This window comes from Maniola jurtina, chromosome 13 (genome assembly GCF_905333055.1).
Source record: "Maniola jurtina chromosome 13, ilManJurt1.1, whole genome shotgun sequence".
Taxonomy (NCBI): domain Eukaryota; kingdom Metazoa; phylum Arthropoda; class Insecta; order Lepidoptera; family Nymphalidae; genus Maniola; species Maniola jurtina.
In genome coordinates this window covers 1,159,479-1,174,818 of record NC_060041.1, presented here as the reverse complement: position 1 = coordinate 1,174,818, position 15,340 = coordinate 1,159,479, and the positions used below count along the sequence as shown (strand labels likewise).

General features: G+C 39.8%; 1 protein-coding gene and 1 long non-coding RNA gene across 3 annotated transcripts in view; one reads left to right on the top strand and one right to left on the bottom strand.

Annotated features, from left to right (window-relative positions):
• LOC123870666 (cholesterol transporter ABCA5-like) overlaps nucleotides 1-15,340 on the top strand; it is a 47,967-nt gene that overhangs the window by 11,708 nt on the left and 20,919 nt on the right. For both annotated transcript variants that reach the window (XM_045914024.1, XM_045914022.1), the window contains exons 2-8: nucleotides 7,690-7,843; nucleotides 8,507-8,686; nucleotides 9,492-9,664; nucleotides 10,222-10,462; nucleotides 11,501-11,727; nucleotides 15,042-15,120; nucleotides 15,202-15,309. In XM_045914024.1, the coding sequence (XP_045769980.1) occupies nucleotides 7,690-7,843; nucleotides 8,507-8,686; nucleotides 9,492-9,664; nucleotides 10,222-10,462; nucleotides 11,501-11,727; nucleotides 15,042-15,120; nucleotides 15,202-15,309 (1,162 nt within the window). The remainder of the gene's footprint in view (nucleotides 1-7,689; nucleotides 7,844-8,506; nucleotides 8,687-9,491; nucleotides 9,665-10,221; nucleotides 10,463-11,500; nucleotides 11,728-15,041; nucleotides 15,121-15,201; nucleotides 15,310-15,340) is intronic.
• Nucleotides 1-15,340, bottom strand: part of LOC123870695 — a 29,637-nt gene that overhangs the window by 11,802 nt on the left and 2,495 nt on the right. The gene's annotated exons all lie outside the window — the stretch shown is intronic.

Sequence of the window (15,340 nt, the reverse complement as noted above, 5' to 3'; positions counted from 1 at the left end):
GAATTTGTGGTTACATCACAAAAAAAAACTGAATCACTGAGTTAGTGAATCACCCCGTTTGGTCAGCGTGGTAGACTGTGGCCTAACTCGTCTCATTCTGCTTTCATCCTTGCTTAGTACCTAGTTAGCTGGGGATGGGTTAATATAATGAGGTAGGTACATAGTTCTGCTTGACTAATGTTGAGTCCACCTACGTACAATACGAGACGCACAGACAATTTGTGCCAAATTACCCATGTACTGACATCATTCTTCAGTTTTACGATTACGACTACCTTGACGCCCCGCCCTTGCCTGTGCCATTAACCGAACACCATTTCCCTTTATTACTACTTATTAGGTACTAGCCACAGAAATTAAAATGGCTATAGAAGTAATGGGACCCACTATGCGGGCACAGAGTAGATATTTATCTACTCAAGTGATTCGGAGGTCCGGGGGTTGCGCATGCACCTCTATCTTTTCTGAATTATCTGCGTTCCAAACAATTAAACTGCACTTGCTTTAGTGGCGAAGAAAAAGATCGTGAAGGAAACAGTATGCCTGTGTTTTGTATGTCTGTTCAAAATGAGGAAGTGTGAAGGGAGGTAGTTCTACTTATTTATCTTTAGTTAGAGTTAGATATATGAGCAATGAGCACTAAGAAATGAAATATCTTTTTTTTTAACGGTTAATGAAAACATCGTGAGGAAACCTGCACGCTTGGAAGTTCTTCATAATGTACTCAAAGAAATATGTAAAGTCTGCCAAGCTGGACTTGGTCACGTGGCAGACTATGGAGTGGACAAAACCATCTTATTCTGAGAGAAGATCCGTGCTCAGTAGTGGAGCGGCCATGGGTTTGATGACAGTGTCGAATAAAAAGGTAAAGCTATAGATATACCATTTCTATTACTTAGAGTTGTATGGCACAACCCCTCGGGGTGAAAGATCGTAAATTATAAATGGACACCAACCCCTGCGAGGGGTACTCTAGGATTGATTTATTTACAATGGGGCTAGACAGGATGCAGGAACGATTATACGCAACATTTGCTTATTCATGGACTCTTGAAAAACTCCATTTCATTCATACGTAAATGACTCTCGATCGATCGAAAATCCCATGACAGAGTCAGGTGTGACAGGGCTGATAACTTTTCTGTTTATTTATCATCATCGTCATTATCAACCGATAAACGTCCACTGTTGGACATTGGTCTTTGATAAGGGCTTCGTTTGATGTTGTTTGTCCACCTAGTGGGGAGTCTTCCAACGGTGAACTTTTGGTAAATTATTTTAACGGTTCAAAAGCACTTGTAAAAGTTTATTTGAATAAAATTCTATTCCATTCCATTCCATTCCATTCTATTCTATTTTATCCTATTATATTCTATCCTATTCTATTCGGTCCAGTCCATTGCCAGCTATACCGATTACTCTGGTTCTCCTACGGATCTCGTCATATCTGGTTTGATCACGTTAGTAGACAAACTCCAAGCCAAGCTCTCTCTATCGCCCGTTGAGTAACTCTGAGCTTCACACCCTCATCACAGGCAAAACGCACTGTTCGAAGACTGGTCTTCAAGAATTGAGGAATTTCGTACAAGGAGTCATCTCGATGCTTCCTGAAAGCTGCCCAGACGAATTGGATTCGGTGATTTAGCTGTCTCTAATAAGATTGTCAAACAAGATGAAGTGAGTAGGTGGATTGAAAACTGGAAAACCACAGAAAAATATATCAATTTTTAGAACGTGTCATAAAGTTTCATTGAATTTAATTGGTTAATATTCAAATGAGAACCATTAATTGGTTAATATTCACATGAGAACCAAACTGCGTTTGTATGGCAAGAACTGATGGCGTTGGGGAGCGCGTCTTCGTGGGAAGATGGCAATCATCTCGATAATTGAAAAGGAATGAACCTATTATAACTGAGCACTAACCTATTATTATGATATGAGGATATTAATTTGATACACTGCCATAATGCGTCTGTAAATGTAATCTAATTAAAATATCTCAGTTTATGTAAATAGTACTACGGACACCGGTAGTACATTCTTGATGGACGTCTATTGGACACCTGACGGACGTGCTAAGATTAACTTCGAACCTAATTGATTTTATTACGGAACATGCGACATGATTAATTATTTTATTTTATACCTACTGTCTAGTACGAAGGCAGTGCTGGTTCTGATCACAACTAAATTTTAGAGCATCCTTTTCTTTGTAATACAACAAGTGTAAATTAAAAATTTATATTACCCCCGACAAGTGAAGGTTAAAGTAACTAGAAAAGAGCTGATAACTTTCAAACGGCTGAACCGATTTTCTTGGATTATAGCCAAGAACACTCTCGATCAAGCCACCTTTCAAACAAAAAAAAAAATTAAATTAAAATCGGTTCATTAGATTAGGAGCTACAATGCCACAAACAGATACACAGATACACACGTCAAACTTATAACACCCCTCTTTTTGGGTCGGGGGTTAAAAAGGACAGATACAGTTGGACTACACAAATTTTAAACCCCTATTTTACCCCCTTTTTGCATTTTCAAATATCCTTTCTTATCGGGTGCATAAGTCATCAGTCAATAGCTATCTGCATTCTGCATGCCGAATTTCAACCCGATCTGTCCGTGTCAGTCAGTCAGTGAGCTTGTTCTTTTATACATTTGTACCTTTTATGGTCGAAATTATCTATCTGTAATCTGTCGATAAGTATATAACGGATGCTATTAAATTGTCAAAAAAAAAACCGGCCAAGTGCGAGTCAGGGAGGGTTCCGTACTGCATGCCTTTCAGTCCGATTCGTCCAGTAGTTTTAGCTGTGCGTTGATAGACCAGTCAGTCACCTTTTCCTTTTATATATTTAGACTATATGGTCACTCCGTGACGTTGCATTTTATTTTCGTTTTCGGAGAAGAGATAGTTGCACATGCCGCGCTAAGAATATACACGGTGATGCGCTTAAATATTCGTTGATGACAGGAAGATAGAAATAGAATAGTGCAGATGCGGTGACATGGTTGTCTTTATACGTCGATGTTGTCTTTGTTTAAAATAAGTCCATTTATAAGTGCTTACCGCGAATTTGATATTAAAAGGAAATGAAATATACCTATGCTATACTTATGATTTTAAGCTTATTTCGTGTTTAACTGGGTTGAAATATCGGCAGTTAAAAACACCAAATGAATCGTGGCATGTACTCGTTATCTTCAATATAAAATATACTATACTTATATTTTACTAGCTTATGCCCGCGACTTCGTCCGTATGGACTACACAAATTTCAAAACCCTATTTTATCCCCTTAGGGGTTGAATTTTCAAAAATCCTTTGTAGTGGATGTCTACGTAATAACAGCTATTTGCATGCCGCAGTCCGATCTGTCCAGTAATTTGAGCTGTGCGTTGATAGATCAGTCAGTCAGTTAGTCAGTCAGCTTTTCGTATAATGGTAGAAAATATAATTGGTCAGATACGACAGACAGACAGACAAACAGACAACGAAGTGATCCTACAAGGGTTACTTTTTCTTTTGAGGCACGGAACTCAAAAAGACCACACAAAGGCAGTGATGCTGATTATATTTCAGCTCAAAAATATGACAATATTAATACACTCGATGGATGGATGTATGTATAAGTACTTACATGAAACACGTGTAGCTACGGAATGCCCAAGTCGACGGCCTAAATGGTCAAATTGTTGCAATCTTCCACTTGATCAAAGTACGTAATCATGCAGATATTAGTCTAGTATCGTGGACAAGAGACTTACATTGTAACATAGTGAGACGCGGCCAAAACGTGTTTAGATAATAGGTATAACGTCACACCTGATACCATCATTCTTTGTGGAATCACAATCGTGCCCTTTGTCATAAATCGTATCCATCACAATAGTGATTTTCATCATGAATCTTGTCTATTATAATCGTGATTCTTGTCATGAATCATCTCAAGGCTAAACAAGGACCATTCTTCCAAGCCTAAGTGGCCTTGAGGCCAAAGTGGCCAAATTCTTGCAATCTTCCACTTGATCAGGGGCATATGATTACGGTAAAATGCCAGCCACGCTACGGTGTAACCATCGCAATCACCTCTAATTGGCTCACTTATTCGCTACAATGCATTGTTGCAACAAGAATACCACAAATTCAGCCAATCACAACATTGCGATTGTAATATCGATTGATACAAGCTTTCTAGAATCTGCACATGCAAACTGTGGAATCAACTCCCATCGATGTTCCCACTACATTACAACATGGGGTTATTCAAGGGGTGGACCAACAAATTCCTGAAAGGCCGGCAACACATCAGCGGTACCTCTGGTGGTGCAAATGTTCATGGGTGGCGGTAATCACTTAACACCAAGTGACCAGGCTGCTGGTACCAAGTGACCAGGCTGCTGGTTTGCAATCTTGTAATGTGGACATACATTGTATGTAATATAGTGAGACGCGGCCAAAACGTGTTAATGGTAACGTCACAGCTGATACCATCATTATTGTGATATCAACGCGTGGACGCTGGCATTCGTTCAGACTTTGTGTCATTTTGTCATTGAACTAAATTAGTACCCATAGAAGTGCTAAGACTATTCCAAACAAAAATCCCGCTCTACAGTGCTTTAAAAAATTGTATAATTTTGTGAAAACGGTGCGTGATTCGCAATTCTTTTTTAAATAGAGCTATTTTTGGTACTTGGTCTATTTTTGTACCTATTCTACTTTCTTTACAACCTCTCGCACTGATAAGGGTCACTGATAGAAATCTCATATTCTGTGAGAGTGCTTCTCTGTTCACTTTTTCTTTCTTTTTCTCTTTTATTGTTACAACTTTCTGGTGGGTACAAATTAAAAAAAAAAAACATTTGCAACACCAGAGAAACCGCCAATTCATTGCTGGCTTTTCAAGAATTTAGTAGTAGGTATAGTACCCGTCTAGTAGGTAGGTGTTAGATAGAGGTCGTTGCATTTTAATTTTTAACCCTCAACCCATTTACTGTAACCTTCACTTGTCGGGGGTGTTTTAAATTTTTAATTTACACTTGTTCCTACTACTTTGCCCGTTACCATCCGTTGCTCAAAGTTATCAGAGTTTCTTAACAAGGTAATAGAATCTTGCCGGCATATCGCAGATTCTTAACTAGGTACTTCCACACACGGAAACACTACGCCTACACAGTCATAACAGAGTGAACTAAAGTGAGGAAACTCTCGATGTGACCCTGAATCGACGACATGTCAAAAAAATATTAGGCTATGGTGATGTAAAATCAATGAGAAATAGGGCTACTTTATGGCTACCTGTGTCAAACGTACCTACCTACTAACATTCGACGCCTGCCAGTGTCGCCGAAGCCTCGACGTATCGTTAGAAGTTCCCTGTCGTGAACTGGGCTATAGGGTAAGTTGCAGTGTGAAAGTCAGCACTCAGCACTTCTACTAAACACAAGTATGTACGTTGCGATTGCGGACCCAAATTCAACAACTGACAAACAAACAGTGTACAAAAGTACCTATCACTATCCAATCGATTTTATAAATATGAAAGTGTGTTTCTTTGTTGGTTTGTCCTTCAATCACGTCGTAATGGAGCAACGGATTGAACTGAAGACACTCCTAGAATACTTTTAGTTACGGAAAAGAAAAGAGTTCCCAGGGGATTTTTAAAAACCTAAATTCACGCGGACGAAATCGCTGGTATCAACTGTTAGTCAAGTCAAGTTTTGAATAAATTGGCTTTGACTTTGACTTTGCTTCTTCACTACCGCAAGCGGAATGCGCCAGTGTACTAACGGCGTCGGTACCTATCCGCATTACAAGATCCCTAGAGGCAAATACCAAGGACGCGCTTACCGCCTTCTAAAGTTACAAGGTCGACCAAGCGCCATGATTTGTTACACCCTACAGAAATTAACGGAAGTTATTCTTCGGCACGTTTTCATGGAATTGGTTTACTTAGTAAGTCTAAATTGTACAGTTTGTATTTATATAAATTGACTAGATGATGCCTACGACTTTGGCTGCGTGGCTTTACGTTTTAAAAATACCGCAAAAGGAAAAAGAAACCCTTAAAGGATCATTTCGTTGTCAGTTTCTGTCAATTCGGGGAAAACAAAACCTATAGGGTACTTCCCGTTGACTAGATTCATGACATCTGGCAAGAAGCAATTTCCTATAGCACAAATAAAGGGAAAAATTCGAAAAATATGTATTAGCGGTTACATCACAAAAAAAAAACCTATTGAAAAGTGTTATTATTTTCTTGTACGATGGTACGGAACCCTTCGTGTGTGAGTCCGACTCGCGTTTGACCGGGTTTTGAGCTTGATTTATATTTCTTTAGTAATGTTATCCGTAGGCAATCCCTAATGATCGCGATTGACGTCACGTTTGCAGCAAGGTGTCGTAACAAAAGGCACACCGATGTATTGGCATATTCATCATCACCATCATCACCGGCTCACTACTGAGCACGAGTCTCCTCTAAGCATGAGAAAAATTTGGCCATAGTCTACCTCGCTGTGGGGATTCACACACCTTTGAGAACATGATGAAAAACTCTCAGGCATACACACAGGTCTCCTAACAATGTTTTCTTTACTGTTATACATCATTTGATTATGTAATTGATTAAAACGCATATATCGCCGAAAACTTAGAGGTGAATGCCCGGGATCGAACCCCCGACTTTTCGAAAAGAAGGTGGAACTTAACCATTAAGGAATATAAGTTTTCCTAAACGTTTTTTGGCGATAACTCACAGAATTACTTTTTGGGGTTAGTCGCACACAGGTTTTTCGTGAATGCCGAGGTACGTTGTGGAATTATTAAGCGATCATTTTCCATAAGCTCCATGACACATCAAACAAAGGGCACCCGTCCCCAAACCGTGAAAATCAGTAACTCAGGGGAGGCAACGCAGGGCGCGACCGGAAGCGACGTCAGGTGCGTGGCGCCAGGGGGTCTGTGTTATGTAATGTGATGGGGAAAGTTATGGGCACGGTAATATTATATACATAATATTACCGTGTTATGGGGCTATCGCTCGTTTACATTGACCGCCTTATGCCCGCTTTTAGGGGATTATAAACTCCTCAAAATGTACTTGGTGTGCTTTAGTGAAGTCGCTTTTTGCTCGTCGATAGCGTTTTTTTTGGAAATACATATACACCTACTTACACGCATACTTACTAAGTAAGTTCCGTACTCCGGTATTTTTTTCGACATTTTGCACGATAAATCAAAAACTATTAAGCTTAATTAAAAATAAATAAAAATCTGTTTTAGAATGTACAAGTAAATCCCTTCCCTAAGATACCCCACTTGATGTAGTTATCATACTTAGAAAATTGAAACACATTTTAATTTTTTTTTCTGTTATGTAACCACAAATTCACGGTTATCGGTATTCCTTTATTTGTGCTAAGATCTACCTACTCGTACCTACCTGTCAAACTTCATAATTCTAGGTCAACGGGAAGTACCTACTCTATAGGTTTTCTTGACAGACACGACAGACGGACAGACAAACAGACCGACAACAAAGTGAGCCTATACGGGCTCTATTTTTCCCTTTGAGATACGGAACTCCAAAAAAGGATAAGTTTGAGATACTTTGTAATCATATCATACTTTGCGCCAAATAAAACACGCATTTTTAAAATGCCTGTTGCTTGTAACAGAAAATGCGAGAAGGAACCAGATTGCTTGGCGATAGGCAGCAGACTGCGTGGCGCGATGGGCACCAGACCGCCCGCGTCCTTCTGGCCGCAGCTGTGGGCCACCACGGTCAGGAACCTGCTGCTGAAGAAGCGCGACACCAGGAAGACCCTCGCAGTGAGTATTGAAATTACCTTCGTGACTCGGTAACTGTGGTGACGGCGACTCTTGTCCTTCGTGCTCAGAAAACTGCAGTTGAAGAAGAAACAATAACTCAGAACGAATTAAGAAGTTGACTGTAGCTTTAAGTTCACGAGATTTTTTCCGCTGAATTCCAAAAACACAAAGATATTAATTGTTTGGTCATTCATATTGATTCTTGAAGCCTCAATAGCTCAACCGGTAAAGGAGTGGACTGAAAACCGAAAGATCGACGGTTTAAACCCCGCCCGTTGCACTATTGTCGTACCTACTCCTAGCACAAGCCTGTCGCTTAGTTGGAGAGGAAAGGGGAATATTAGTCATTTAACATGGCTAATATTCTTTAAAAAAAAAATGGGATATCGTGTTATTTATATTATGGATATTGTTTATATTTACATATTATTAATTTTATTATTCTAATTGGGGAATTAGAAGACAAGCAACAACAACATTTAAATTATAATGTTTACCTCATATCTGTATGTTTAACTATTTTTTTTTTCACCTCTTTCTAGGGTTAAGTACAAAGAATTTTGAAAAAATTGTCAGAAACCAAGTCAACCAACCAACTTGACTTACCAGCTCTTTGGTAATAAAGTCAGTGAAAACCGGTTTCAAAAGTTTTTGAAATTTCAGGAAGTTCTGGTTCCTCTGTACTCGCTCGGCGTGCTGATATTCCTCAAGATGCTGGTGCCTAACCCCAACTTCCCTGAAGTCAGCAAGCCTGGTCGGCTGCTGCGCATCCACCATGACGCGATCTCGGAGAACCATTCCGTCGCCGTTGTAGCTGATTGGGAAACTGCCAACGGGACTCTGGTGAGGCACTGTTTAAACCGAGCTGTATACATTTTGAAGTAGGCAAACTCATCACTTGACTTTTCTGTAAAACTTAAAACCAACATCGTGTGGGCTAGTTGTGACAACGCATATCAATCGATTGAGATTGTTATCCAATTGACTCAAGGTGGTAACTGGATAGGTGACCGACTTTGGAGGTCCGTATTTGGCCTTTTCGTTTTCTCCGTGCCTCGGAGAGCATGTTAGGCCGTCGCGTCTGTTATCACTAACATCTAATCGAAATTTCGTTCGCTTAGTGAGTTGTATGCGGCTGGATTTGTGAACCCACCGCATTATTATCCCAAGAGAACTCCTGCCATTATGTGATTAATGGAAAGGAGTCTCGACCCTCAGCAATGAAGGAATACGACTGTAAAGAAGATTCAAATTACTAAACAAATCGTGCCCGCGTGGAATTGAGCCAACTGCGAATTCTGCTTGCGTTTCCCCATTTTACAGCCAGGTTGATCCTTTGTGCCAAAAATGAGCCAGCCCTTCCGTCACCAGATGAGGCCATGACGGTGAAATGCCTGATTTTTTTTTACTTTACTTGTTCCATATTAATATGGTTTTTAAAATCAGACTTTTGAAAGAAAACCTGTGATTTAATTACCCGTTGTGTAGATATTAATAACGTACCCCGTAACTAGCCAGCCATTTAGTTTGGACCAATTAGAAAAGATAATAATTTAAAGAAAACATTAAAACTTGGAGTAAAAACAACAAACAAAAGATCAACCGTAAATTCTTCAAAGCTGGTATAATAATACGACTTTTCTTCCAGGGTTTCCTAGAAGACATCAACTTGATGTTAACGGAGTCAGGGCAGCATCCCATCAACTGGATCCGGTACAACACCACGGAGGAACTGAACGACGCCTACCACAGTGATGCCAAGAGATTCCCCCTCGCTGTCATATTCCATACGGATCCGGGGATTTTTGGAGAAACGCTGAGGTTTTTATCAGTTCTGATTTCATGTTGACTGTTTTTTCACAAAACAAAACAGTTTGGCAAAAATATCCGTTTGTTTGTTCCAAGATTACACTAAAATGCCCAGTCCGACATCAATTTATTATGATGATGAACCAACTGGTGGTAGAGTAATTTTCTTAAGAGCCACAAGGTGGATGACATGAAATAAATATATTATAGATTTTTCTCTACTGTTGTCCTTAAGATCAACATTCGGGAGGTCGGGAGATTGATCTCGGGCACGCACCTCTAACTTTTCATAGCTATGTGCGTTAGCAATTAAATTTCACTAGCCTTAAAGGTGAAGGAAAATATCCTGAGGAAACCTGCATGCCTGACAGTTCTCCATAATGTTCCCAAAAGTGTGTGAAGTTTGCCAAACCACACTGGACCAGCGTGATAGATCGAGGCTCTTACTCATTCTGAAAGGAGACCCGTGCTTTTTCATTCTGAGAGGAGACCCGTGCTCAATAGTGAGCTGGTAGTAGGTTGATCAGGATGTTGAAGTATCCCATGATAACCAATGAATTTGTACACAGGTACACCATCCGCACGAATCCCTCACGTGATGGCGGCACTCCTTCCACCAGGACCCTAACAACGTCTCCCGCCAAGTGCCGAGAAAGGACAGGATACAAAGACTGGTCCTCCGACTGGTCTCGAGGAGGACAGTTGATACCACTCTCAGAAATGCATAGGGAAGACCAGTGCCCAGCCCTCCAGTACTATTATACTGGATTTCTTGCTCTCCAAACTTTGATCGATTATGTTAAAATCAAGGTGAGCGGTAGAAGAATAAAAGAACACACTCTTTTCTAATAGTTATTAGATGGAACAGAAATATCTGATGGTAGGGGTTGAAACTCCATAGAAAAAATCAAAGTAAGTGGTGCAACGATAAAGTATGATCCTTCTTATAGCTATAGATGCAACAGAAGTATCTGATGGTATGGATTGATACCCCATAGAAAATATTAAAGTAAGAGGTCAACAATATTGTATGATCTTTTAGGGCTTGTAGTTATAGATGCAACAGAAATATCCAATTGTATAGATTGATACTCCATAGACAAATAAAATAAAGACTTAACATTTAAACTTGAAAAACCAGAAGCTCTGTTGTGATTTGGTTGTAACATCAAATGTTGATTAGGTAGTATAATATCTACGCAATTTGAATTTAGATTAGATATTCAAGAACTTGATCAATATTGTTTCTAGAATGTTTATTCTACGTGGGAGTAGAAATGTTTACTGACATAATATTACTTGAATATCACAATTCACAATTCAATTTTCAGCATTCCTGGATACGATGTTAATAAGTTTCTCTTGCGAAGTAAAAAGTTTTATATTATACTAGCTTATGCCTGTGACTTTGTCCACGTGGATTAAGGTTTTAAAAACTCTTTTAAATTTAAAAGATTTTTTAAGTTACCAGAATTAAAAGTAGCCTTACTAAGGTGTTTAACAAAATCCATGCAAAAAACACGTGGTTCCGTTACTCCGTTGCGATGTGATTGAAGAATAAACCAACAAAAAAACACTAATTTATAACAGGGGTAGATATTGATTTCGAAAATTTTAGGAAAATTTCAAAAAGTCGCAAATAATCGTCTCATGAAAGTGTTTTTTTATCTATCTATCTTACTTAGAAAAGCATACACTGACCACTGACATTTTATATATGTATTCAAGTTAGGATTGTATGTAAATTTTCTCTCTAACATTCCAAAGAATTTTCACCTATTACATCCGAGCGAAGCTGGAGTAGCTCAGTTAATCTTGGATATAATATTTTATCTTCATTTCCTCCAGATGGACACCGGCAACAGCTTTTTCCCGCCACGCGTAGATCTTCGACAGTTCCCTAAACGGCAGCACACTGGCGACTGGCTGGTCATCTTCAGGGTCATCATGCCAATGTACATGGTGATGACCCTATCACAGTTCATCACATACCTCTTGATGTTTGTGGTGGGGGAGAAGGAGAAGAAGATCAGGGAAGGGATGAGGATAATGGGTCTTAAGGATAGTGTGTATTGGTATGTCTTGTTAGATCATTATAAATTGCAATTATTAAGATGCCTTGATAAAAATAGGCATTTTTAGCTAGTATAATATATGACGGAGTAAGAGGGTGTTATCAGGTTATCGTGGGCATATTTTCACTTTTTATTACTTTGTAGGCGCTTCTAATGATTATTAAGATTGAAGCATGATCTAACCACTAGTAAACCTGGATAATAACTAACCGGATACGTCAGGATAGCAACCTTTAGATTAACCGAGCTTTCGTGGGCGTACTAACGATATTCTTGGACTATCAAGTGATATTGAACTACCTTCGACTATAACCATGCTAACTCTCACTTACTGCATGTCACAACTACCAGCGTAACTAGGTAAACCTAACCTAGCCTACCTAGACCGGCTCCTCCACCCCTACACCGGTCCCAAACCGACCATCTAACCTAATCACCACAATATCAACTCGTCTAACCAACAGTACCACTTTAGGTAACTACAATTCTACAGTACGACAGACTATGCCTACTGAGAAGTGTCCTCGGCAACAACCGGACGAATAATGCCCCGCTACGCACAGCGTGTCTGATTTTATAGTCCAACGACGACAGTGGGGAGATGACGTAATGCTCAGTGAGCAAAGTGTTGACAGCTAAAAGTCGGTACCGCCGACATACCAAAACTTACAATAACAACAACAATTAGTCATGTCTAAATCAACTCTGAGGGTATTTTAGTACTTGATGAACAAAGTAATGTTTAACTTTTGATTTGAATAGTTTGATTATTAGTAACTATTAACGCCTTCGCGCCGACACGGCCATACTGACAGGCGGTGCGCGCTCTGCACCTGCCTAACGATTGATGTTGATTCTGAAACTAAAATACATTCTCTTCTGAGTTTGGTATCTGTCAGCATCAAATGATGCTTAGTTATATTTGTAGTAAACCAGCACATCTTCAATGTTTCTGGTTTTTGAGCTTATTTAGTAACAAGTAAAATCTCGTTAGTATTTGTGTGTGTGTGTGCGTGTGCGTGTGTATGTGTGTGTGTGTGTGCGTGCGTGTGTGAGTACGTGTGTGTGTGTGTTTCGTGGATAACTCGTGGATAGAACTCGTGGATTTCTCGTAGATAAACTCGTGGATTTCTTGTAGATAAACTCGTGGATTTCTCGTGGATTGTCTCGTAGATAAACTCGTGGATTTCTCGTAGATAAACTCGTGGATTTCTCGTGGATTGTCTCGTAGATAAACTCGTGGATTTCTTGCAGATAAACTCGTGGGTTGTCTCGTAGATAAACTCGTGGATAGAACTTGTGTCTGTGTGTGCGTGTGTGTGTCTGTGTGTGTGTGTGTGTGTGTGCGTCTGTGTGTGTGTGGCTCGTGTAAAAGAGTCTCGTAGATAAACTCGTGGATTTCTCGTGGATTGTCTCGTAGATAAACTCGTGGATTTCTCGTAGATAAACTCGTGGATTTCTCGTGGATTGTCTCGTAGATAAACTCGTGGATAGAACTTGTGTGTGTGTCTGTGTGTGCGTGTGTGTGTGTGTGCGTGCGTCTGTGTGTGTGTGGCTCGTGTAAAAGAGTCTCGTAGATAAACTCGTGGATTTCTCGTGGATTGTCTCGTAGATAAACTCGTGGATTTCTCGTAGATAAACTCGTGGATTTCTCGTAGATAAACTCGTGGATTGTCTCGTAGATAAACTCGTGGATAGAACTTGTGTGTGTGTGTGTGTGTGTGTGCGTGTGTGTGTGTGTGTGTGTGTCTGTGTGTGTGTGGCTCGTGTAAAAGAGAAAACTTGCTATAATCAAAGGCTCGGCTTTTCCTGATTAACTTTTAGTAAAAGAGTTCATTACGTAACAAAGTACAACGCTAGTGCTAAACAACAAGTTCATTGTTGACATCGTACTGCTACAGCTACAATACGAAATTTTCTTTAATTCTATACAGCATGGTTGGATAAGAAATCAACTCTATCTCATTAGTGAAGACCATCCCAATAGTGAATAGTATCACGTGTTAAAAGTGTCGTTACTATCACCTATATCGAGCAATAGTAACTCATACCACCTAAACCAAGTGACGAATGACGATAAACTAGTCGTTACTGTCACCTAAATCGAGCAATAGTAAGTAATGCTACCTAAATCGAGGTACGATAAACTTGTCGTTACTATCACCTAAATCGGGTGACGATAACTATACGCAAGGTTTTGGATAATTGGGTTTTAGAATATGGTAACTCGGCGTTTTTATTCCGTCGCATTTTCCATGGTTGCTTCTTGAGTGAGTTGTTCCAGCGACTCCTCTCGAGAAGTGGATGATCCGGGATCCGTGTATACGTCTTCTGGCGCCGACACGGTTTCTTGACTACCAGGTTTACTTCATTTCGAGGTTCGATGACAAGGTGGTTTTGCGGCGGCATATCTGATGATCGACCTGGTGGATCAGCGGTCGATCCCACTTCTGATGACGGAGTAAGAGGGTGTTATCAGGTTATCGTGGGCATATTTTCACTTTTTATTACTTTGTAGGCGCTTCTAATGATTATTAAGATTGAAGCATGATCTAACCACTAGTAAACCTGGATAATAACTAACCGGATACGTCAGGATAGCAACCTTTAGATTAACCGAGCTTTCGTGGGCGTACTAACGATATTCTTGGACTATCAAGTGATATTGAACTACCTTCGACTATAACCATGCTAACTCTCACTTACTGCATGTCACAACTACCAGCGTAACTAGGTAAACCTAACCTAGCCTACCTAGACCGGCTCCTCCACCCCTACACCGGTCCCAAACCGACCATCTAACCTAATCACCACAATATCAACTCGTCTAACCAACAGTACCACTTTAGGTAACTACAATTCTACAGTACGACAGACTATGCCTACTGAGAAGTGTCCTCGGCAACAACCGGACGAATAATGCCCCGCTACGCACAGCGTGTCTGATTTTATAGTCCAACGACGACAGTGGGGAGATGACGTAATGCTCAGTGAGCAAAGTGTTGACAGCTAAAAGTCGGTACCGCCGACATACCAAAACTTACAATAACAACAACAATTAGTCATGTCTAAATCAACTCTGAGGGTATTTTAGTACTTGATGAACAAAGTAATGTTTAACTTTTGATTTGAATAGTTTGATTATTAGTAACTATTAACGCCTTCGCGCCGACATATATAATAATAATTAAGTCAAGATTAGCACGAACACCAAGTACATGGTCTTTAGCCTAATTTTTTCAACTGGTTTTACAGCTCTGAGTTATTAGCCATAGAAAGGAAATGGTTTTTTTAAGGTCCTTTTTTGTTTTCAGGGGTTCCTGGTTTTTGATCTACGCTGTATTTGTTACCATCCTGTCTCTTGTCAGTACTGTATTACTCTTCACTTTAAAGGTAACTGACAACACTATTTAATTATCTATTTGTTAATTTCTATTAGGTAAAATAAAATTAAACACACAAATTCCTTTTCAGGTTTTCCAACATTCGTCGTACATTTTGATATTTCTACTGATGTTACTGTTTGGATTTACAATTATTACCTTTGCCTTCATGCTGACACCTTTCTTCGATAAAGCTAGGGTAAGTGTGGAAGGTTAACACCAACTTTCGA